The 26218-nt window shown below is 42.2% G+C and overlaps 1 protein-coding gene across 1 annotated transcript; it reads right to left on the bottom strand.

Annotated features, from left to right (window-relative positions):
* Positions 1–167: 167 nt before the first annotated feature.
* On the bottom strand, positions 168–25442 carry LOC102565783 (lipase member M-like). Its single transcript, XM_014607841.3, has 10 exons — positions 25314–25442; positions 23629–23736; positions 18825–18942; positions 14915–15113; positions 14084–14193; positions 9713–9849; positions 7426–7569; positions 4543–4614; positions 2443–2508; positions 168–1150 (listed from the first exon to the last, which is right to left on the bottom strand). Exons 2-10 carry the CDS (start codon positions 23725–23727, stop codon positions 893–895), a joined length of 1203 nt encoding a protein of 400 aa, XP_014463327.1. The 5' UTR covers positions 23728–23736; positions 25314–25442; the 3' UTR covers positions 168–892.
* Positions 25443–26218: the final 776 nt, after the last annotated feature.

Here is a 26218-nt window from a genome sequence, read left to right as displayed (position 1 = left end):
TGACCTGAAGAATGCCTTGCATTCAAAAGCTTGTCCAACTCTATCCCAACTATGAAGCTGGTACAATAAAAGATATTACCCTAAGAAATCTTTGCCTCTAGGAAGAATTATCTTATTGTGTAGTGAAAACATTCATAATTTTCACACAAAAACTGTAAAACTTCAACTTTGTAACAGTTTAATTTTTATTCTGAAACATAAATTCAGTATTAAAATAATTTTGATGCTTTTAAAAACGTGCTCTTGGAGCTTCTATAATTAAAGTGCCCCCCACCTACCCCAGAGCACATGTAAAAACACCCAAAAAGATTAAGGATGCACATCTCATTAATCAATGGCCCTAGGGAGTACTGAAGTGAAGCATGGTACACCTGCTCTTCATGCACTATACCCCAGAAATGATGCAATATAGCCACCCTTAGAAAAGTGTTGGGTGCATACTAGCAAGCTTGCTGTGCTTATAGGTGTGTGGCCAGCATCTTGTGAAGATGGCTCTGCAGCAGTGGTAGATTTAATTTGTTACAGGTGTGAGCAAATGAGGAGTCAACATGTTTTGCTTTGAATTGTGGTCCTTGGACTCTGCAAAGATGCTGCAAGGCTCAGCTCCATAAAGATATTTTTGCATCTAACTACCTTTGGAAACAATGAGAGTTAGACACTTATAAAGACTTGAGGATTTGGCCTGAGTCACTTGGCCTGGGTCTGTAGGAAGTGTATAGTAGAACAGGGAACTGAACCTGGTTTCCTTAGAACCAAGCTACAATCTTTTTCATATTTACAGAAGTATTGCAAATCCAAACCAGACAAAGCAGACACCTCACCTTCATATGTTAAAAAAAGAAAGAGGCCCTGAGAAAACAAAATTGATGTCACAAGAACTCATGATATACAGTTACAGTAACTCTATACAATTCTGCAAAGGATTCCTTCTCAGCAGGCCAACAATTTCATTGTATAGTTGCTCAGGTGCTTCAAGACCCCAAATGAAATCAAAATGGGTCCAATGAGGAATATATTTTTTGTACACTATATTATTTATTTGAGGGATTAATCTTTCAGCATCCTTTAGGTCTACTATCCAATCATTTCCAGCATACCACAGTGCAGTTGGCACTTTCATATCCTCTAACCTGTAGAAGGGAGCATCCGTCTGGAAAAGAAATGGAATAGCTTTAAAAATGGAAGTTTGTGAAGCTGTAGTAACTTTAAAATTTACTGTTAATGAATGGCTTTCACTGATACCCAAAGTTCCATCCAATTAGAGTACAAGAAGTGTATTATTTGATATGAAAAATAAACAGTTAAGCAGGTACAGTTCAGTAAAACCAACTGATTCTGAAGAATAAATAGGGCTGTGCGAAGCTTCGGGTGCTGATTCGATTCAGAGGAAATTCGGCCCAATTCAGCAGCCAAATCTTCAAATCTGAATTGAATTGGGAGACCAATAAAAAGGTCCAAATCAATCTCCACATCAATTCAGAAAAGATTCAGAGACCTTTGGAGATTTGGACAGTCCCCACTCGCTGCTGCAGGGACCTAGACCCAGACTCCGTGCTGGTAAGTAGGGGGCCGGGGAGCGGGGCCTGCAGGAGGAGGAGGGGACCATGGGTCACCCCCACCAGGCCCTATCTCCTGCTTGCTCCCCAGCCCCCCTGAGTGCCCCCTGACCCCCGCCCACTCTCTCAGCCCCCCCTCATGGCTGCCCTGCCCAGTCTCAGCTCCCAGCTCTTTAAAAAAAAAAGAAATAAAAAGCCCCCACTCACTGGCTCCTGCCAGGATGGGGGGGCAATCCCCACTGCCCCCCACTGCCCTCCACTGTGTGGGGGACTCTTCCATGAACCCCCAACCTCCACCTGCTCTCCCAGCCCCACCCCCCATGTCTGCTCCATCCAGTCCCAGGTCCCAGATCTTTGAGAAAAAAAAAGCCCACACTCACTGGCTGCTGCAGCAGCTTCGGGGCTTCTGGGGGCTCATGGCAGAGTCCCCACCCCCACAGCATGGGGCAGTGGGGGGCAGCAGGGATTGCTCCCCGCCTGTCAGGAGCCAGTGAGTTCAGGACTTTTTTTTTTTTTTTTAAAGAGGTGGGAGCTGGGGCCAGGCGGAGCAGCCATTGGCAAGGATGGGAGACGGGCAGGGGATGGGGTCTGTCTGATTTGGAGATTCAGCCAATTCGGCAGTGGCTGAATCTCCTAATCAGATTCAGCTGAATTGATTTGGGACATATATTCAAATCATCTAATTGAATCACTGTCCCCCAAATCGGCCAAATCTGAAGCGAATACTAGCCGCTTTGCACAGGCCTAATAATAAATATACTATTTTGAGTAAAATATTGAATAAAATAAATAAAATAACCTGATGTAATTTGCTACTTAGTCCTTTGGGGGGTGAGGGTGAGGGATAGGAAGGGGGAGGGGGCAGAGAATCAGAGATTTCTCTTACCTGGTTGTACTTGGCTTTATTTTCACTGCCATAATCATAATTTTTAAATTCCCCTGTTTGATAGGTCTAAAAAAGAATAAATGAATACATATATTTGATTTATATTACATATATATATACATATATTTGACTTATATACATATATTTGATTTATATATTTGACATATTTATTATATTAATAATATAATAAATATGTATTATACGAATAATATAATACAATTCTATTATATAATATTAATTATACATATACATTATTATATATGCACACATACACACACACTGTCTCTTACATCCTGAATTATTTATTCTGTCTCATAGGAACCTGAAAATTTCAAAATAACAAAAACATTCAAAACACTGTTTCCCTTAAAAAACAGCAAATAGTAGCCACTTTCACAGTATGGAGACTGACATCCTAATACATGTTTTATTTTACCTTAAATAATAATTCCAGACATCCTTCCAAGATATTTGGACTGATCTAGGGTTTACAAGATGTGCCTACTTGTATATCAATATAAATTATATTTTGAGTTGCTCTGCCCACATAAGGCACTATAGTGTTTTCAGGTATATTCAGAAATATCCTATAGAAAAACAGTGGCCCAATCAAAGTATGGACAAATATTCATTTGGAACCATTTCAAAAGGGGAACTGCTGACTGAGTGTGCACAACATCTGTTGTTGCCTTTTGTTAGTTAGAGGTGGACGAACTGAGAATGATATAAATGTAGCAAAACCACTCCAACTTTAATCTGGAGAAACAGCAGTTGTAAAGTTGGACCTGTTTTGCTACATTTGTATCATTCTTGGTTTGTCTACACACAGCTGTTGGAATGTATAACCCTAGGCTGTGTTAACTTTACTCCGAAACCGTTTCCTCATATGGCCAGTGTGAGTTCTTGTGATCATGGGAACAAAGAAGCCATATTACAGAAGCGCTGAAGGCAGGAGGGAAAGTGGTCTGTGCTGGGTACCAGAGACCAGACACTACAATAAAGACAAAGATTTGGAGCTTTCTGGCTTCAAGGCTAAGTCTTAACCTCACATAGACATTCCCCATCCCTTGCCTCTTTCCCCTTACCTCTTGTGCCCCATCCTAACCCAATGACCTGATAATAACTCCTCTGCTCTCTCCTTCCATGGAATATTTCTATTTCTAAAGCAAGGAAGTATATACTTTTCTCCTTAATTTTAAAAAGCAATATTATTTTTATGGTGGACTTAGTTTCATTGCATAATGAATGAGATACTATGTAATTCACCAAGTCACTGCCCATGTCTCATTCACATCTTTCCTGATAATTTACTTCTGCTATGAAGCCTTTAGCATGTGAAATGATTCATGTACAAACTAAATGCATTTTCACCAAGCTGATTATGAAATAGGTGTGGCCTGAGCCCTGCAAACATTTAAAGCTCTCCATGACCTAATTTATATAATCAAACCCATCTGTTCCACTTGAACCCCTACATTATCTTTGTCATGTAAAGATAAGTGTCTGGAAGCAGAAATATCCAAACCTGACTACCAAGTATCCAAAGATGCTTCTGGGACATATTGACATTCACATGTCATCTACTAATAGTAATTTTTTTAAAATTCTGGGACATATTTTCTTTCCAGTTCTTGGCTTCAAAAGCACTCTAATGAATATATGACAAAGATTCTTCACTGAGAATTATAAAAGTAATTTCACAGACTTTGACATTCCAGATGTGCACAATCCCAGCTCTTCAGTTCTTAACTCTGTTCTAGGATCTACTCACTTTTAAATAGTTTTGTTACACCTCCATTCCCTATAAACCCCATATGCTCAAAATTACCTTTTGAGAAATGAACCACTTTCAAAAGCCAAAAGCCTTTTCTTGACTGTGTCTATACTAGTTTTATATAATATATTTAACACGGTGATAGTGATTATGGTATTTTGCATACTGTTTGGTAAATTCAAATAGAAAATATGTGATGTTTACTTACATCACCCACCTGCATTTATACATGATGATGCTGATTTATGAAGTATTTGGCAATATATTATACGCCCACGGGAGAGAGAACATAAAAAATGCACAATTTTAGATTACAAAAACACTACCTGGCCCCAGTGAAGTATATTTTGCACAGATGTTGAATCTGGGAAATGTGACATGTAGATATCAAGGCGATTCTGAAAAGAAACAATTTCAATAATTTATTTCAAAATGAAATGGGCCAAGCTAAATTCAATTTAAATATTACTCAATTCAATAACTACAGAATTAAAAAAGGATGAGGGAGACATCTTACCAAGAACACTTTCATTAATATACAATAACTTGATTTTTCATGACCATGAAAATGTAACCATTTAGAACATTCCATCTTGGTTCTATGAAAATGTGATGATTTCTAATATTAAGCCCTCCATATTTAACAAACCACAAAACAATGGAAATTTACAAGTGGTGCAGTGAGTCTGGCAAATTCCAGTGAAACCATCTGGTCTGTTAAACCATAATAACCAAAAACAAAATTGGTAGCTTTCACTCAGCTTGCTTTTGAATAAAGGTACACTCTTAGGTTTTTTAAATATCTATGACCTCTGTGGTAAAAGCCCAACTTGAATTTTTCCCTAGCTATTTGTGGCCATTTGGAATTCTGGCCAGCCTTGCAAGGCCCCTGACAGCCCCGGGGGTGAAGGGGGGGCGGGGGGATGGAAAAAGCGCTTTACTTCCAGCTCAGTGCACCCCTGTCCCAAGTGCAGCACAGGCCTAGAAGTAGATCTGCATCAGTTTGACCTGGCTTGCCCAGACTCTGTATCAATCGCACACTTTAGCAGGGCCTTTTAGTGCTTTTATCTGATAGTGATTGAATCAGCTTTTTTCTTCAAGCTCTATTTGTTTTGGGGTTTTTCTCATGTCTGTCAGTAGCCTTAGTTCACACTGCTGTTCCCTGGTGTGCTACAAATTTGTCTCCAAGTCAGATTTTGTCCTCCTTTCTTGTGTCAAACAGCATCTTACTCCATCTGCAGTCCCATAAACTACTCCTTTGTAGAGGTAGGAGCAAGAGAATCTGCATGTTCAGTGTAACTAGCATACAAGAGAGTGGTCTACGATTCTTTAATGATGTTACACTTCCCACACTTCATGAAACATCTTACTGCAAAATAAAGGTTACTTATCTTAATATAAATGCTACTATGCCATTTATATTTTGCATTTTTTGTGCAGGTCCTGCTCTCCCAGATCCTACTCTTCTTCAAGTTTTTTCTATGACAAGCTAATAGCATTAACTTTTGTAACCTTGTAATCATCTGAAATGAAAAGATCAGATTCCAGTTTAACCAATCTCCTGAAATCTAGTTTGAAAATTCATGTTTTTCAAAATCTTTCTAACAAATCAGCAGTAACTTATATAAGTAACAGTCTTGTTTCTACATTCTTATCTTGATGAAAGTGGTTATCAGGGCACATTAAAATTTTAAATTAACAAATGAGTAACTACATGCACCACAAACTATTATGAAGATTCATGAAACCTTCATAATAGTTTGAGAAGCATGTAGCTGCCCATCTGTTAATTTACATTTTGTAAGTGCCCTGCTAACCAATTATACTTATGCCAAGGGGTATTATAGTCATACACCAGTCCTGAGGCCTTGCTTACAGTAAGAGAAGTTTCTACAGAAGTTAACCCACAGCTGGTTTGTGATATTATGTACAACCTGAGCCAAAAACATTGTATTAGCTGCATGACAGCCATCTGGGTCATAACTCTTCCTTCCATCTAATTCTCGGAAAAATAATTGTAACTTACTGCTGATCATTATCATCATTTTGAAACAGGTAATTCCGTAACAAAGGCAAGCCTGAAAGTCACACCCTAATCCAATTAGCATTAGACAGGCAGTCGGTCTTTATATGTAAAATCACTCAGTGGTATGCGTACCTGGGGTGCCCCAGGGTTGGCAGTAACAATATAAATGTCAGCACACTTAGCCCCTTGTATTTTTCCACTATTTGTCTGAAACTTGTTCAGAAAAAGACCAGTTAAAAATAATACATGAAACACCAGTTATACAGCTGATCTTCTTCTGCAGCTTGTTATAATCTTGAGGGTAACATGCCATATAGATTTAAACTAGGTCCATACTATACACAAAGGCACACACGCACACACACACACACACACACACACACACATATATATATATATACACACACACACACACACACACACACACACACACACTAGATAGATAGATAGATAGATAGATAGATAGATAGATAGATAGATAGATATAAAATCCCATTTCTATTATTCACTTCCCCCAGCCCCCAAGTTGCCTCTAGCTGCAGCAGGCAACCAGTAATGTTAGACCCCCACAAAAATGATCAAACCTACAAAGTTCATATGGTTTCAAGGCAAAGCAAAACTAGTTTTCTCAGGTTCAGTACAAGTAAACACTATACTAACTGTGGTTTTACATATTACATTATTTGCCCAAAGAAGTCATAAGGGAAATAAGTTGAATCCAATACATTTATTCTCTGCAGTCATCTACTCAGTGAGACTATTTATGCCTGCATGAAAGTCAATGCAAAGTAAATAGCATTTTTGTATAGGTTCATAGAAATGAAGAATCAGAATTCAGACCTTTTATCTGTGGTCAAAAATGGTATTCTGTCCAGGATTATATAATATATTGGGCAAAGACAGGTAAGCGACAGAACTTTGTCAATTTATATTAAATACACCATATGTTTTATCAACTGTTTTGGTTGAGCTATTGCCTTTCTACAAGCTCATCATGAATTAAACATCAGCCAAAATTCAACATATGCAATTTAGGAAACATGTCTACATCCAGACATTCATATCAATGAAACTAAGTTGATTCTTTTTTTTAATTAATTGTCCAAGCTTTTGCAGCTCAAACAAGGAAAACTTAGTTCCATTTAAAAAAAGGAATATAAGTTGTTACTATGTATATTCTTACCTTATTTAGGCTACTGTTAAATCCACCAGAAATAGAAAAGACCAAGGAACAAAGCCAGTGAAATATTTTACAGCTACACATCTGAGTAATAATTTTGTTTACAATCTTTGGCCTGTTAAAGAAATATTTGTTTCCAACAATAGCCTGTAAAAAAAAAAAGCAAAGATATTATTTCCAAGGATTCACAAAACTCAGGCTACCTAGGTACAGACATTACACTTATCACACACTAAATGCATAGAAAGCATTTTACAGATATAACAGAACAGATATTCACAGCACATAAAGCGCTTAAAAAATGGTAAATTCCACTTTAACCCTGGATGAAGGTGGTATCAGATTAAAGCTCTTTAGATTAGAGTGCTTTATCTGTACCACATGCGATCCCTAGTCAAGGTAGGTCACATTCCTCTAGAATCCCAGGTTCCCATTGCTGGGCAGCTTGCTAACCTCAGCCAGCACATGTCTCCTCCAGGTGAGCAGCAGCACAGCCCCACTTCTGGGCTGTCACAGGGGAGACGAAAAAGCTCCGACTCCTCTCTGCATAGCTGGGCAGAGTTTTGGGGAATGGAGCCACTGTGCTGTGTGGATCCCCTCCAGATTCCTGGGTCAGGTCTTGAGTGAGGGGGGCAGGCCAGGTTCATGCAGCAGGGGGCTCCCCCCCCACCACCTGCCACAGCCTCTTGACAGCAGCAGCCAGCAGCAGTAGCATTAGACTGCCCAGCCTGGCTTTTGGATGTGCTGGGAAATGTGGGGTGGGGAAGGGAGTCCCGGTGTCACATAGCCCTCCCCCCTGAGATTGCTGGGTCCAGTCTTGGGAGGGGCTGGGCCAGGTCCACCCAGCAAGGAAAGTTCCTCCCTGTACCCCTGATCCTGGTGCGGTCAAAAGCTGGGCAGAGCAATATTATGCTACAGCTGCTGGCTGCAGCTGTCAGGAAACTGGGGTGGAGGGGTTGGGGGAGGGAAGAGCTCCCCTGCCATGCAGACTCAGCCCAGCAGTGGCTCCCCTCCCCAGCCACTGCTGACCGTTGCCAGTTGGTGGGGGACAGGGCTGGGCAGCTTTGGCAGGCTCTGATCCATCCTCCCCCGACCTCCGCCCGCCCCACTGAACAGCGAATGTCTCTTTGGTTTGCTCCCACTCTAACTTATAGTTTTTAAGTAAAGTGTTACAGAGCGCTTCTGCCAAGGGCTTTTTGAACATCTATACTTAGCCATAGATAGTATTCCCCTTAGTAAGGGAAGGGTTTGCAACAAGATCAAGGAGCATTTAAACAGCTTTGAAGGCAGAAATCCAAGCTTATTCAGCAAAGATCAACCCACCAAACTCCCCTTCTTTCTGCTGGTAGTGTAATGAGGAAGTGTTGCCAGGAGTGGGTGGAAGAGGGGCATGTGGTAAACTCCATGGGGGGTAACACTTTTCATGTAGCCTTCCTTCACAATATTTTAAAAGTATTATAGATTTACATGTACTGAGAGCATCCAGAAATTCAAATCTTTTAAGTTCATTCATGTTAAAAGAAACTCCTAGAATAGTCTCTTCATTCAAGACCCTTTTCAAGATGAATTTATGGATTATAAGTATGTAAGAATAATGCCGTAGCCATGATGGCCCAGAAATTACACAGGAGGCAAGGATCTCTTAGGATCATATCTTTTATTGGACCAACTATGTTCTTGGGATAAAGTTAGACAAGCTTTCAAATTAAGACATTCAAAAGGAAGAATATCTTGCATTCAACAGTTTGTGTAACTGTATTCCAACTGCAAAAAGTCTAATAAAAGATATCGCCCTAAGAGATCCTTGCCTCTGGATTATCAGACAAACCCTATTGCTAGACAATGATGAACAAGAAAAGAACCTAATTAAAAAATATCATCTTTTTCTCAACATAGTAAAAAAAGAGCTTTATTAGAAATAAGGAAAATGGTAGTATTCCTACCCTCATCCTCTCCACCCTGTTCTTTTTTCTTCTGTGTAGGGCCTTCTGCCAGAACCTAAGACTTCTAATGCATGGCTTCTTACTACAGATTTAAAAAAATAGTACAAAATATCTTTATACTTCTTATGTAGTTAAAAAAAAGTGGAATAGCCAATATAAGACAATACACCAATTAAACCACTTCTTCCAGTTTTCACTCTTCCTAGCTTTGTCATCCTTTGCTTCTACTCTATATATGCTAAATGTAAATTCCTTACAGAAGGTATTTTTCCTTCATGACTGTCAGCAAAGCACCAGAAACTTGCTTGGTATTATATAAATAAAAATAATAGGAAAGGAACACGCACCTTGATTAAAACATGAGGGAGTAAGAGCAACCTTATCGTGGGGGTATTGCCATACTGCAAAATGGTTATAGGAGCCAATGCAAAAAACATTTTGATTTTTTGAGCCAGCTCTGGCATTGAGGAAAATGCAATGAAACCTGAGAAAACAGAAAAAATGAATTAGGACAAAGTTAAAAAGACACCTGCACCAAAACACTGCATTATGCAATTGTTAAATGAACCCATTATTGCCTAACTTAAAATTTTAAGAAGTTTTAGAAAGCCTGTTGACTCATTTAGCCACAGGGAACAGATCATATGATAGGCTTATCTTTTCTGACAGTGAAGAAGAATTTTAAAAAAATCTTACTGAAGTGCGTCATAAAAGGCTCAGGATCTAAGAAGCAAATAAAAATACTCCCTCCCTTATTCCTCCCCTATTTAAATCTTTTTATTAAACTAAATAAATAAATAAAGACCTGGCTTGATTGCTGAGGGTCTAGCTCAATTTTTGCATGTTTGAGTTTTTGCCATTTTTAATACTAAGAATACAAGGGTAATAATAGGGCTGCATGAAGCTTCAGTATCTGTTTCAATTTGGAGGAGATTCGGCCCAATTCGGGGACCGAATCTTAGAATCCGAATTGAATCAGGAGACCAAGTAAAATCTCTGAATAGTTTCAAAGCATCTGAATCAATTTGGAAAAAGATTCAGAAAAGATTCAGCTGATTTAGAGATTCAGCCATAGAATAAACAGGCAGCTGACAGCTGGCTCCAGCAGGTCAGTCTATTGGGGATTGGGGGAAAGGGGAAGGAAGGGGCATTGGGGAGGGAGGGAATGGGGCTGAGGCTGGGACAAGCTGCCCAGCTGGAGCGGGGGGGGGGTGCATTACTCAGGGAGGGGGAGGGGGATGCAGGATGCAGGCATGGCAGCGCTGGGAGTGGGGGCTCTGCCATGCTGCTGCTTTCCCAGCTGGGGCAGGGGAGGGAAGGGATACGGGTGTGGCTCGCTCCAGGCAGAAGTTGGCAAGCAGTAGCAGGGCAAAGCCCCTGCTCCCAGCACTGCTGCACCCACAACCCACACCCCTCCAGGCTGGCTGGCAAGAGGTGGCAGGGCAGAGCTTCCACTCCCAGTGTTGATATGGGTACAGAAATGCTGGGGATGGGGGCTATGCCCTGCTGTCGCCCAGAGCAAGCTGCAGCTCCACTGCACCCCCCCCCCATGCCAGATGGGCAAGTGGCAGCAGGGCAGAGGCCTCTGGCTCCCCCCACCAGGGCAGAGGCAGGAACAGAAGCTCCCATGGCTACTCTGCCTGGCCCCAGCCTCCCAGCACTTTAAAAAAAAAGAGAAAAAGACCTGTGCTCATTGGCTCTGGCAGAGGCAATTGGGGGGCCTCTGAGGGCTTGTGGCAGAGCCCCCCTGTGCAGTGCAGGGCAGTGGGGGACAGCAGGGATCTCTTCCCCCGCTTGGCCTGTCCACAGCAGCTGCCCCATGGTGTGTGTGCAGTGCGGCTTGGCAGGGCACCATGCACTGTCTGGGAGCTGGGGCAGCTCCACGTGTCAGCCAGAGCCTGGCAGCACTCAACCCCAGTGGCCCCAGGTCCCAGACAGTGTGCAGCACCCTGCTGAGCCCCGTTGCAACTGTGCCATGAGGCAGCTGCTGCACGAGTGCCAAGCAGGGGGGGGGCAATTCCAACTGCCCCCCACTGCCCCATGCTGCTGTGGAGGGGCTCTACCATGAGTGTCCAGAGGCTCCAATCACTGCTGTTGCAGCCAGTGAGTGCAGGGCTTTATTTTTTAAGTGCCTGGGGCTGAGCTGGGGTGTGGGCCAGGCAGGGTAGCCACGGGGGCTTCCCTCATGGCTCCCCCGACCCGGGAAGAAGTAGGCACAGCCAGAGGAGTTGTCTGACTGTGCCTGCCTCACCCCAGCCAATCCAAATCATTGAATCTCTCTGAATCAGTGCTGAATATTTCAAAGCTGATTTGGCCAAATTGATTCAGGACAGTGATCCGAATCTCCAAATTGAATCAATGTCCTCCGAATTGGCTGAATCCAAATCTGAATTGAATACTTCCCTATTTTCACAGGCCTAGTTTATAAGCATTTTTTTGTTGACTGAAACACTGCATTTTAGTTAAAGATATGTTCATCCTGAAGAACCAATTAGCAATTTTAAACCAATTATTTCCAAATACATAGATTATGACTGTAGGAAAATTGGTCCTTTGATTGCATTAATTCAAACCTAAAATAGAAAGGAAGTTGAAGATTATCTGATAATAAAACTAATTTATTTATGGCCTTTTAAAGGGCATTTTTAGTATTTCAGGTAATGTCCCTTGTCATTGCATGAGGGTTTGAAGGGGTGATTTGGGAGATTCCTTCAGTTAACATCCACCTGTGAACACAGGGAATGGGAGCTGATGGTCCAAGGCAGCTTCTTCCAGTTCAGGAATGTATCCATTGGCTTCAACATTCCAGATCTGAGAAGCAATTTAATAGGCAATTCATTTCTGCATCAAAAGGTACCAGACTTCAAAAGCCTGAAGCTTCCAAATCATATACCCCTTCAAAGGATCTGGAATTTTTCATGCACATTTCAAAATGTCCCATAGAAAAAGAAAAGAGGAGAGACTGGAAGGTTCAGGTTTACAAATATGTCAAATTCATCAGTGTCAAAGCCTGGGTCACAGCAACAAGGGAGGAAAATCCTTCTCCTCTAAGAACTGTTCAAAACATCACTTCACTTTCGTTCCATTCCCTGTCACTCACACCTCACTTCCAATGCCAGCTTTTATTCTGTCCTCCTCCTAGCACCTCTGATTCCACAAATTAAGAGATAATTTTTCCTCACATCAGCTGGTTTGGAAAGCTCAGAGAGAAACTGACCCAGGGATGATATTTTTCCTCAGAAGAACAACACAACTTCAGCCATGATAAGAAATAGCAAAAATGAAGACTACAGGTGCAGACAGAAGTGACAATTTTTGATCAATCTGGCCACAGAAAGCAGTCTATAACCATGACCGAACACAAGTGCACAGCTGCAGACAGTTCAAAAATGGCTGTTCGGGTGATAATCTGAACCCTCATTGCATGAGGGGTCAGATGATGACATTTCAAAACAGAGCGTCTTCTATAAATTCTGTCTGTGCTGCCTCCAAGCCTGTCACTGTTTTCAGAATGGGAGGGAGGAAAGGGAGCAGGAGGAGTTCAGTCGGGGGGTTTCAGCCCCTGCTGGAGGGTGGGATGGAGGCATTGGAGCCTCCCCTCCCAAGGTGGGGGGCTCCAATTCACCTACTTAAATCCAAGACTGGCTGGAGAACCCTTGAACAAGCTCCCTCTGCTCCCTTTCCCCCCTCCCATTCTGAAAATACTGTAGCCTTTCAGAGGGGAGGAGCCATTGCTAGGGGAAACTAGTTGCTGACTCACAGCCAGCAGCTAGATTCCCACCCACCCCCCAAAACCAACAGTGAACTTCTGTTTGGTCCAGGGGATCCTTTCAACTTAGAACTCTTCCTGCAAAGTATTCTCAGTTACAGCAGGGACCTGCACTTGTGTCTGCACCATAAGACTACATTGATGTTTTCAGTTTCCAAAGTGATCAGATGGTGATGTAGTCCCTCTTCTACTTGATATTTTGCATTATTGTTAATGCAGTGTAGACACTAAAAGAGGAATGCTTCTTTTCCCTTGAACTGAAAGGATAAAATTCTTATGTTTCTGCTTTATGTCAACAATGCAGTTCTGCTCTTCCAAACCCAGATAACTCAGTTATTTTCAATACACCTTCACCAAACCATCTTTAATAATTACTCATTGTGAAAATGAAGGTGTACTTGTTTATTCCTTACCCCAAATAACACCTATGGAAACTTAATAATCTAAAAGCTAGCTATCTTACTTTTATGTTTTGAGTTGACTGAAAGTGTGAGAATCTTGTGTCCTATCAGAAATTAAGAGGCAATCCTAGGAGTCTTCAGGTTACCAAATATTAAAATCTAATTTGTTTTTTAACTAACAGTTAAAGTTTTACCTGACAGAAATGCATATACACCTAATATTTCCCTAACCAGATCTCACCAGAAATAATACTCCTGTGTCACAATCATGAAAGAAAACAGACATCTTATAATGGCTAGGCAGAATACAAGTTTGGTTACTATTATTTATTGCTATTGTATCTTCTGACATCCTTGAACTGTGCACACAATTAGTCTATGCTAGAATATGCAATTGTTCTCATGTACTCTTTCCTTCATACTTCATTTCTTTCACTCTCCTATTACATCTTAGTTTTTTAATAATGAAGTCTCAGAGATCTATACATCAACTAATATGATAATGTCTCCAATTCAGTACTAAAAACAAAAAATATTTTTTAACATACCAAGGGTGGTGCCCTGCGAAAAGCCAACATAATACAACTCCTTTTGCCCAGTTGTCTGAAGAATAAAGTTTATTATTGCAGGAAGGTCATATACAGCCATTTCATGAAAACTGCAACAAAATGAAATTGGGAACATAATAAATTTGTAACTACTGCCTGTGTGAGCTGAATGTTGCTTTTTGAACCCTAGACAGTCCGTCAGACCATTGCTACATTGATATTTTTTGGCACTTTGGGATTTGGGATTTGAAACTTTGTCTCACTACATAAAGATGCCAATTTTATTTTTACTTTCAAATGTTTGGTGGACAACTTTCTTGTCCTTCCTTAGAAAACATATTAAGTTCTTGCCACGTGAAAAAATATTCACACTGAAGACAGGGTGATGCAGTTTTAACATGTATTGGCAAGTCAAGACCCTAGACTTGGGTAATGCACAGGTTAAGGAAAGCTAGTTGTTAGGAGTGGGAAGGAAAAAGCTAAATATTATTGGAAGTATTTTCTATATGGATTAAAGTTGCATGCAATAATATATTATCCTTGGAGCTGATTTGGACACTGCACTGATTTGATTTGTTTATTATATGGTTAATGTTAATTAAGCATGAATAATGTGTGTCAGCTGACAAAGATTGACACGTACCAATAAAACCAGATTAACCAACCTGTTAAAATGCTTTTATGGTTGCTTTGTATCCATCCAGGGCAGTGTAAAGAGCTGAAATACACCAGTGAATCTGACCCAAAATACTATTTGAAATAGAAAAATTACCATAGTATACAACCAAGTGGTTAGATAAAACAGCTTCTCTGCCCTCCAGTTTTAGGTACCTGTAAGATGAAAATTCCTCCTGGTCATCTGAATATTTATCATGTTTTTTTGCCCCTGTGCTCCCTCTGGTATTTCCAATCCATACATCATAGCCAGCATTTGCTAGTATGAAGCCTAGGCTGTGGTTGGGAAAATTAGCAACCCAGTTGCTTCCCTCCAACACTAAGCCAGACTGCAGAAGAATGATGGGCTTTGGACCTGAGAAAGAAATAAGTGGATTATTTTAACAAAGTAAAACTGCTTTAATAGGTTAAAAAAATGGTACACCCAACTTTTCTCCATATATTTCAGGGAATGGTCAAGTGCTGGGAGAACTGTGCATTTACAACATCTAGCTAACCTGCTGGCTTCATGACAGTTTCAGTGGGCATGTCTACATGAAACATTTACTGCAAATTAGCCTAACAACACTGTGCAGTAGCATTATTGTTAAAAACCATGCTAATAGTCTACTGGGCACTGTTATTAGTCTAACATGCAATAAACATCACAAAATAACCATGTGTCAGTTCTACTGTGCAGTAACTCTAGTTACTGCACATTTACTTCATTAAGCAAGTACTAAACTAAAAGAGCAGTAACTAAGGAGCATTAATGAATGTGTAGACATGCCCAGAGTGGAGTGGATTACTGCCTCCTCTATCCACTAGCAACAGCACACCTCACTCAAAAAAAAAAGTAACATTAGATAATGAAAATAATTATACATTTTTCACCACGAAAAACTTTAACATGTTGGAATATGAGAAAATGTGCAGAAAGCCAAAAGGTATGTCATAACTGGAAAAACTACAACAAAATAAAAATGTCCCATTTAAATGTTGAGGATAACTGAAAATGGTTACAGGGTTATTGTGGTGGTGAGACACCCCCACAGGCTCCCAAAGGAGAGAGGGCAGTCCCCACAGGCCCCAAACCCCACAAACAGCGCCCCCACAAGGGAAACTTACCTCCAGGGGCACAGCTGGAGCCGGAGCTGGAACCACAGCCATGACCATGTGAGCTGGCATTATGCCGACTGCTTAATCAGCTGTTCCCCGGGCAGAGAAAAGCTAAGCCAATCACGTCGGCTGTTCTGGCTGCCATGGGAAGATTTAAAAGCCCCACTGGAACCCAGGCAGCAAAGAGAGTGAGGGAGCATGCTGGCGTGGAGCACGCCAGACATGCTGGGGCTCCTGGAGCAGCCAGGAGCAGTACAGCTGGCTTGATGCCAGCAGGCAGAGCAGGAGAGGTGTTTGCACCCCCTGCAGCAGGCTGGGAGGAAGGAGGCAATTCCACACCCCTCTCCTCCCCAGAGGCCTATTTTTTTTGACAAAAAGGAGAATAGGAGCAAAACCAGAAGCACCCTACTCAGAGGTGCTGAAGTAGGTGCCAGCCAACTCAAGTCCAGCTTGCCAATCTCTATAGCAGGAAGGCTACTCATCAGGGCAGCCTGACAAGTCCCAACAGAACCCACACTGACACGGGTTGCCCCCCAGGCAAGCAGGGGTGATCAAGCATGACCAAACCACACAGTTGTGCCCATCTGGTTGGCGAGTGGATGGGGTGTAGGAGAGGCGGAGCTCCATGGAACATCGCACCCAAACTGTGAATACTACAGTCCCCGGGGCTTCCCAGGAAGAAGAACTCCACTGAATCCTCTGGTCATCCAATAACACCAAGTCATGCCAGGTGAGTTGAGGGGAGGGGCCCTGCGCCAAGTGGATAGTACATCAGGAAAGCCCACTTAAGGCACCTTTCATCACAGTTATATTAGGATTCTTTCTTCCCATCTTTCCTTTGTCCTCCAAAAGTCCCGTTCCACAGCCTACTGAAGACTCCTCTTAGTGATCTCTTTCCTGAACAACCTCCCTCTGAGAATAACTATTCCCTCTTGGACCTCACTATCCTGATGCTCAAAGGAAATCTACTTAACACTATAAAAGGTGACCTGGAGAGTGAAAATTCATAAGTTGGCTGGACATTAAGAAGCAAGGACTTAATGCTGATGTTGGTTTTATGGCTCATTATAAGTTATAACCAAGCTGATCCCTGAATTTTCCCCACAAATTAAAGGTAAGCCAAATCCTTACCTTCTGACAAGTCTTGATCTTCCAGTAATCAGCTTCTATTCTCCTGCTATTTGTCTGTGAACAATACCCCCTTCCCCCCTTATAACTGTTTTCTTTACTATGCTGCATTGGCTGTCACTGCTCAGACCTGATGAAGAATGTCTTGCATTCAAAAGCTTGTCTAATTCTGGACCAACTGTACAGTTGGTCTAATAAAATGCATCACCCCAAACAATCCTTGCCTCTTCCATACTTAAAAAGCATTCTCCAGGCCTGGGATCCTGTACCACCACAAAAACATCATCCACTGGTGAATTAAAGTCCAGAAAGGAATGGTCATACTAACCATTCCATGTTATACTGATTAAGAAAATTCATAGATTCATAGATGTTAGGGTCGGAAGGGACCTCAATAGATCATCGAGTCCGACCCCCTGCATAAGCAGGAAAGAGTGCTGGGTCTAGATGATCCCAGCTAGATACTCATCTAACCTCCTCTTGAAGACCCCCAGGGTAGGGGAGAGCACCACCTCCCTTGGGAGCCCGTTCCAGACCTTGACCACTCGAACTGTGAAGAAGTTCTTCCTAATGTCCAGTCTAAATCTGCTCTCTGCTAGCTTGTGGCCATTGTTTCTTGTGACCCCCGGGGGCGCCTTGGTGAATAAATCCTCACCAATTCCCTTCTGTGCCCCCGTGAGGAACTTATAGGCAGCCACAAGGTCGCCTCGCAACCTTCTCTTGCGGAGGCTGAAAAGGCCCAGTTTCTCTAGTCTCTCCTCATAGGGCTTGGTCTGCAGGCCCTTGACCATACGAGTTGCCCTTCTCTGGACCCTCTCCAGGTTATCCACATCCTTCTTGAAGTGTGGCGCCCAGAATTGCACGCAGTACTCCAACTGCGGTCTGACCAGCGCCCGATAGAGGGGAAGTATCACCTCCCTGGACCTATTCGTCATGCATCTGCTGATGCACAATAAAGTGCCATTGGCTTTTCTGATGGCTTCGTCACACTGCCGGCTCATGTTCATCTTGGAGTCCACTAGGACTCCAAGATCCCTTTCCACCTCTGTGCCACCCAGCAGGTCATTCCCTAGGCTGTAGATGTGCTGGACATTTTTCCTCCCTAGGTGCAGCACTTTGCATTTCTCCTTGTTGAACTGCATCCTGTTGTTTTCTGCCCACTTGTCCAACCTATCCAGGTCTGCCTGCAGCTGATCCCTGCCCTCTGGCGTGTCCACTTCTCCCCATAGCTTTGTGCAGAATGGCAGAAAGCAGCCAGGAAGCACAAATGGCAGACACTTAAGTGATATTTCTTTAGTGTTTTCTTTTTTAATAAGATGTGATAAAGATATCAGAATAGAATACATCCTTACAAAATGTATGAGACCAAATCGTATAGTGACTAGTGTCCCACACTACCCCATTAATTTCCATGGTTTATGTTAGGTAGCATTTGACTCATAACTCTTCTATTGACTGTATCCCACTGCCCCACCTCTCTGTCAAATTATTCCCCTGCCTACAAAAAAAGCATATCCAGTAGAGCTATTCCCCTAGTGCCTCTACTTCCCAATACTAATCACAGTCACCAAGGTGTCTCCTTATTTGCCCAACCTACTTCTGCTTTGTCCAATGCCTGCTCCCTGCACCCTTCTCATCTCCATTCCAAAGCAGTCCTGTCAGATACAGTCCAGCTGGATCTTCCAAGTGCATGCGTGGGTGCCCTGATCTCTTTTGGATCCAAATTAGTAAACTGATGAGCAAAGGTTTCATGTTTCTTGGGCTACCATCATGCACATGCAGGTACACTGCCTGCCAAAACTTCCCAAAGCTGAACATAATGAAACTTCATGTAAGATACCTGAGTTCCCTGGATTTTCTATGCCATGTGGAATTCTGTTGATGGTAAGGTAATAGCCATCATCAGTCTGGATGATGTACTCCTCACTTGGGTACCCTCTGTAGCAAATGATCTCACTCTGCAGAAAGGAAAACAGGAGGAAAAAACTGGTTGCCCATATGATTGCTATACATTATCTGGGGATATCTCTCGTAAGGAAATATGTAGAGGAATCTATTGTTGTTTAACGTTTAAGAGCTTCTATAATCTGCAGGTTTGAAATGAGCTAGGAAACAAATCAGCATACCTGGAGGCTGCACCAGGTCATGAAGTATTCAACCATGGCAGCTTAGCATCCATGTCATGCCTGTGTTCTAATATCATATGAATATTCCTATAACACATTCTGTTTTTTGAGACGATCTTGACACACTTTCAAACAATATAGAGGCAGAAGTTGATTTAAAGTGTTAGTTGTTTTCCTCCAAAGGAAATAAAGCATAGTAAAAAGTGGGAGTTCTGGATGTTGAATTCATTCCTAATAGAGAACAATGTTAAAAGTAGAGAAAAAAATGTTCATTTTGCAGGCAAAGTGCCTCTAGAAACATCTAAATTCAAGTTCTCAAGATGATAAGAAAATAGTTGGTTTATAGGTTTCTAGATCTGCATAAGGAAGAGAAATGATTAAACAAATCAAATGGCTAAGACTATGTCCATACTAAGGTCATAGCCTGAAGGAATAACTGCAGGATATTGTAGAGTTTTGAGGTGGTTATCTTCTTAGCAACAGCAGCAATAGCACCATTGGACTTAGTTCAATTGTACCTAAATAGAAATGTTGTTCCCTTTCTTAGGCAGTTGGTTATAAAGGTTGGGTAGAGCAGGAATCAAAGGAGGTTGGAACTGCACTGCCCCCTAGATCCACCTTGCCAATGTACTGTTTGCAACTCTTGATTCATTTTCAGTTATTGACTCATCTAGATGCACAAAAGTTTATTTGAAAAGACTCATCTCAGGCACTGGAATCTTTGACATGTAAAATCACAGGTTTGAAAGGGAAGTTTCATAGATTCATAGATGTTAGGGTCGGAAGGGACCTCAATAGATCATCGAGTCCAACCCCCTGCATAAGCAGGAAAGAATGCTGGGTCTAGATGACCCCAGCTAGATGCTCATCTAACCTCCTCTTGAAGACCCCCAGGGTAGGGGAGAGCACCACCTCCCTTGGGAGCCCGTTCCAGACCCTGGCCACTCGAACTGTGAAGAAGTTCTTCCTAATGTCCAATCTAAATCTGCTCTCTGCTAGCTTGTGGCCATTATTTCTTGTAACCCCCGGGAGCGCCTTGGTGAACAAATACTCACCAATACCCTTCTGTGCCCCCATGATGAACTTATAGGCAGCCACAAGGTCTCCTCTCAACCTTCTCTTGAGGAGGCTGAAAAGATCCAGTTTCTCTCGTCTCTCCTCGTAGGGCTTGGTCTGCAGGCCCTTAACCATACGAGTCGCCCTTCTCTGGACCCTCTCCAGGTTATCCGCATCCTTCTTGAAGTGCGGCGCCCAGAATTGCACGCAGTACTCCAACTGCGGTCTGACCAGCACCCGATAGAGGGGAAGTATCACCTCCTTGGACCTATTTGTCATGCATCTGCTGATGCACGATAAAGTGCCATTGGCTTTTTTGATGGCTTTGTCACACTGCCAACTGATGTTCATCTTGGAGTCCACTAGGACTCCAAGATCCCTTTCCACTTCCGTGCCACCCAGCAGGACATTCCCTAGGCTGTAGGTGTGCTGGACATTTTTCCTCCCTAGGTGCAGCACTTTGCATTTCTCCTTGTTGAACTGCATCCTGTTGTTTTCTGCCCACTTGTCCAACCTGTCCAGATCTGCTTGCAGCTATTCCCTGCCCTCCGGCGTGTCTACATCTCCCCATAGCTTTGTGTCATCTGCAAACTGGGACAGAATACATTTCACTCCCTCGTCCAAGTCACTGATGAAGACATTAAAGAGTATCGGTCCAAGGACCGAGCCCTGCGGGACCCCACTGCCCACATCCTTCCAGGTCGAAACCGACCCATCCACCACAACTCTCTGGGTGCGACCCTCCAGCCAATTCGCCACCCACCGGACTGTGCAGTCATCCAAGTCACAGCCTCTTAACTTGTTCACCAGTATGGGGTGGGATACCGTATCGAAGGCCTTCCTGAAGTCTAAGTATACGACATCCACCCCTACTCCTGTGTCCAGGCGTTTTGTAACCTGGTCATAAAAAGAAACTAGATTGGTCAGACATGATCTGCCTGCCACGAACCCGTGCTGGTTTCCCCTCAGCATAATTTGTCCTGCCGGGCTCTCACAAATGTGAGCCTTGATAATTTTTTCAAAGACTTTGCCAAGGATGGAGGTGAGACTGACTGGCCTATAGTTGCCCGGGTCCTCCTTCCTCCCCTTTTTGAAAATGGGGACCACGTTGGCCCTTTTCCAGTCCTCCAGGACTTGGCCCGTGCACCACGAGCGTTCAAATATTCCCGCCAGTGGCTCTGCAATGATGTCGGCCAGTGCCTTCAGCACCCTCGGATGGAGCTCATCCGGGCCTGCCGACTTAAAGGCATCCAGTTCTTCCAAGTGACTCTGCACCATCTCAGGGTCTATGCATGGAAGTCTGGCACCTTGCTGCTGCCTCTCTACAACCCCAGTGAGAGTCTTGTCATGCCCTTCTCTTAGGAACACTGAGGCAAAGAACTCGTTGAGGAGTTCAGCCTTGTCCCCCCTGTCCGTCACCAATTGCTTCTGCCCATTTAGCAGGGGTCCCATTCCTCCCTGGGCCTTCCTTTTACTCCCTATATATCTAAAAAACAATTTCTTGTTGTCTTTTACTTGGGTTGCCATCCTCAGCTCCATGGTAGCTTTGGCCCGCCTAACTGCCTCCCTGCAAGCACGAGCAGAGGAGGTATATTCATCTTTGGTGATCTCTCCCTGTTTCCACTTTTTATGTGCTCCCCTTTTGTCCCTTAGGCTGCCCTGGATTTCTCTGGTCAGCCAGGGAAGCATCCTGGCCCCTTTCCCTCTTTTGCCTCGCTCAGGAATCGTCTTGCTTTGTGCCCGAAGGATCGTTTCCTTAAGGCACAGCCACCCTTCTTGGGCTTCCATTTCTTCAAATCTCCTACTCTGCAGTGCGTCCTTGACTAATTGCCTGAGTTCATTGAAATCAGCTTTCCTAAAGTCTAGCACTTTCACCCTACTAGTTACCTTACCCACTCTACGTCTTATGGTGTATTCTATTATTAGGTGATCACTGTCCCCCAGATGGCTACCAATCTGGAGGTCCGCTACCATGTCATCTCCCATTGCCAATACCAGATCCAGTATGGCATTCCCCCTAGTGGGACCGTGTACCTCCTGTGTCAGGTGGAGGTCCTGTACACAGGTTAGAAACCTGCGTGAGTGGTGGGACTTTGCTGTCTGTGTCTCCCAGCAGATGTCCGGGTAGTTTAGGTCCCCCATGACTACTGCCTCTTTAGCTTTTATGGTCTCCGAGAGTTGCCTCAGGAATCCCGAATCTCTTTCTTCCCCTTGATGTGGGGGTCTGTAGCAGCTGAAGGTCGGTTAGTCCAATCTCCTGCACAGACACAGTCTATTTCTAAGTTTTATACAAATTACCTTTAGCAGTATTAAGATACTTTAATATCCAGTATTGGCAGCCGTGTACCTAAGGATGCAAGAGTGGTGCACCAACCCCACACATGGAGAAAGAGAGTGCCAAAATAGTAGCCTCTGGAGATCTCATGCTACAACAGCAGCAGCCAGTTGTAGGGACACTGACAGGATCTTTGAGATTCCAAAGCAGGATGCCCTTCACCCTTACCAGCACTCCAGTATCTGCCCAGACTACAAAATGTGCTACTTATACCTCTGGGTAACAGACTGTTCATTATCAACCTTCACACTATTTTATAAATGGTGCCATTTATATTAAATTAAGATATAATTATGCATTATGGGATAGCAAAATACCAGTTATACCACGCAGAACAACTCATACTGGCTAAGAAACCTGCAGATACACCTCCCTTTCTAGAGAGAAGAGAATTTTGTAGAATTATTTTTTTCCTTACTCTGTTCCATAAAATCATCCTTCAAGTATGTTCTTTTAGGCTTACATTTTATTACAAGGATGCAAGGCATAGGATTGGACATCAGTGCTTCAAACGTGCCTAAGAAAGGAGTTGGGCTTCATGGAAATGTGAATCCCTACCCCCGTGCACCACCTTCCTCCGTCCCACCCAGCCCCCCTTGACCTCAGAAGGTCCACTAATCTTGGCCTATACTATACGCTGCTTCTCACACCGGCTGTAATGCCATAGCCAGGCAGTAAGGTATGAGACTAAGCCTCTGACCTTATGCCCGTTTGATGGGTTTCACTGTTATATACTTCTATTTTCCTGAATATTGACCACAAACCCAGCCTACCATTTCATAAGGAGAGGTTCAAAATGAGTCAAACAAACTTTAGATATGTTCTTTAAACAGGGTCCAAAGTACTTTATCTGTATATTATGCATATAGATGTAATTCACTTCCCTGCTTTAGTCGATCAGTAGAAGGCCTACACAGAAAAGAAATTATAGGAGGCAGCTTTCTCTAATAAAAACCTAAGAAGGCTGTTTACCTTTAAGGATATGATTGGTTGTTTTTTTTTTAAATAGTTCCTAGTTTGGGAAGGGATTTGACTGAAGGGAAATTCTTTTTCTGAAGGAAGTAATGATTAAGTACAGTTAACAAAAATATTTCATTGTCCCCAACCAGCTTCAACTTTCAACTTACAATATTCATTAATACTTCAGGATTCACATCTATTAGGCTCATAGATCCTTCCAACTTCCCAATACCATACATCAAATAAGTTATAATAAACAGCCACATCTTGATTTTCTGAAAAACAATGTCACCATTAATAACATGTATCAAAACTGAAGAAATATACCATAGATATAGATGACACTAACATGTGCTCATATGTTAAAGAAGGTATTTTATTTTGTTAGGCCTCAATGCTGCAGAAGGCATTTTTCGTATAATGTGTCATGGTAACCAGGTAAATGATAGAAACATTTCAGTTTAAAATACTAAATCTTTTACTTTGTCTATTTTGCCAGTCTAATTATTCCTGCGTGTGTGGAAACATCCAGGAATAAAAGTAGGAAAATCCTCCAGTTCTAGTTACAGAGTTTCCTCAGATCATTGTATTTGGGAAGAGAATTTGTGTGTCTCTCCCTGCCCCTTCACCAAGCCACAGTTCAGCAGTGGATTTCAACTGACTATTAATTTGTACTAGAACAAGTTGATGCAAATTACCAGCATGAAGAACTGTATAGAGGGAAGTGTGTTGCTAACCGCTTATCATTGTTTGCTTGTTTAATTCAGCACTTAAAGTTGTAGCTTGCCAACCTATTTTAATGCTCTGTTTTGGCTTTTGTTCATATCACAAACATACTGCTTTTTGTTGTTTTTAATGTGGTTGGAACTATGATTACTCATGAAACTGGCACAGAACCCAACCAGGAACTGCAAGAAACATGTAAGCAACTTTTATTCAAATTAAACTGAAGAATAACTGCTGTTCTATTCATGGGAGTTGTCAGAAGAGATTGCTCAATAAAGCAATCATGCTAATACACCCCTTTCCTCCCCCATAACTAAGTCTATCCTGTGCCTAGGGTGGGGTGAGGTTCTATAGAAAAAGTTGTCTTTAATCATGTAATCAAGGACTGGACCACTGTTCAAGGTACAGCTAGAACTTCCTAAATGTCGAATGCTTGACTTTAGAACCTAACAGTGTTCTTTTAACATATTTTTTCACTTACTGGGCTATTTAGTGAAAAGGGAAGAGTAAAATTAATTATATGACATGCAATTGGAACAGCCTTCAAATAAACAGAATCCTAACCCTTCAGCCTGGCAGCATACTACCACTTGAGCTAAACGATTCACTATTGTAACCGGAAGCAATAGAAAGTCATTAAATGAACCCACAGGGAGTAATGAGCCACTGGGTTCAACTATAAGTATCTGCAAGAGAATCACAGGAAACCTTCCCACCAGCCTAGCCTGTCTCTTTCCTCACGTACCATAATATACTAGACAAACCTTAGATATATGCTCCCAATGGAGTCCAAAGTACTACATTTGTTCTGAGGTTCAATTCAGTAGAATAAGTTACTGAAAACTCCTCCTGCACATACAGCTTCTGAGAGGCACACAAAGTATTATTATGATATATATTTCCTATAACATTTTTTTTTTATCTTTAGGTGTTTTTTTAACACAAATGAAAAATAGATTTACTTCAACCATATTAATCAAATCCTCAGCTTCCTTATCCCCATAGATTTGTTCTGAGACATCAGCTACGTAGTTCAGAGACAATTCATCAATCATTCTGTCCTAAGATAGGTAACTAACATACAGTTTTAATTTTGAGAAAGAAGAAATTACCAGAATCTACTTACTGTACTGGATGGAAATCAGGAGCCTAAATGGCAGCAATTTTGATGATCCTAAACTCAGTGAAGCAGAAAGGAAGCAAATGAATGGACCACAGAATTCTCTCTGTAGGTGTGACAGTCTTTAAAATGCAAAATTCTCTCTCTCTCTCTCTCTCTCTCTCTCCACAGTTCAGTGCAACATCTCTTATACTTAGTGCATTAGTATACTATTAAGGGAGTGCACAATAACATATATGGTCTCTTTCCTCATTAATGTTAAGATAACATATAATTTAGCAGAAGGTAGGCAGTGCTTTGAAAAGAAACACCCAACTTCTCAGCTAAGAAATTATAACTAATAATTTCAGCTCAGAATACATTTGCCACTGCTGAACAAAAGCTACTATGTGTGAGAGTAATACGCAACAGTTTATTTTAATCCAATTAGTGTCGTTAGAAGGTAATCTATAGTCCACATTTCATCTTCCATATCCTTGGAACAGAGTTGCCCAATTTCATGTTACAATATTGCATTAGGACCAGAATTAGGATAAGATGCTGATTTTGAAATGACTTAGAATCCAAATAGGTCATAGGTGATGCATCCAGACTTTCAGACCAGTCTGACTTGTTCAAGCATGATCATGCAGGAACCTGCAATTTCACTGTTCCTATTCTTTTCTTACCCTAGGTTCTATCTGTGTAAAGGAAAGGTGATCTTAAAACTGCACGTCTATCCTCTAGTAGCCAATGAAATGGCTTACACAAGGCCAGAAAAGCAGAGGGAGGGAATATATGGAAATACAACAGTAGTGACCTTGGTTTCAATTCCAGTGGGGGAGGGCTGACACCTTTCCTCAATTTTATCTCATCACTAGTTATATCCACCTGGTACCCAATAAGGATGTCTGTCCTGTCTTCTAACATTT

This window comes from Alligator mississippiensis, chromosome 6 (assembly GCF_030867095.1).
Source record: "Alligator mississippiensis isolate rAllMis1 chromosome 6, rAllMis1, whole genome shotgun sequence".
Classification (NCBI taxonomy): Eukaryota; Metazoa; Chordata; order Crocodylia; family Alligatoridae; genus Alligator; species Alligator mississippiensis.
Note: the sequence above shows the minus strand (reverse complement) of the source record. Positions and strands in the feature narration are given on the sequence as shown.

What these genes read in the sequence shown, in the direction of transcription:
- LOC102565783 (XM_014607841.3), bottom strand. Translation starts at nt 23,727, where the DNA reads ATGTGGCTGTTTATTATAACTTATTTGATGTATGGTATTGGGAAGTTG. An exon ending in TTCGCAGGGCACCACCCTTG is followed by an intron (nt 9,850 to 14,083) that starts GTATGTTAAAAA and finishes CTGTTTTCTCAG; the next exon opens with GTTTCATTGCATTTTCCTCA. An exon ending in ATATACTTCACTGGGGCCAG is followed by an intron (nt 2,509 to 4,542) that starts GTAGTGTTTTTG and finishes ATTCTTTTTTAG; the next exon opens with ACCTATCAAACAGGGGAATT.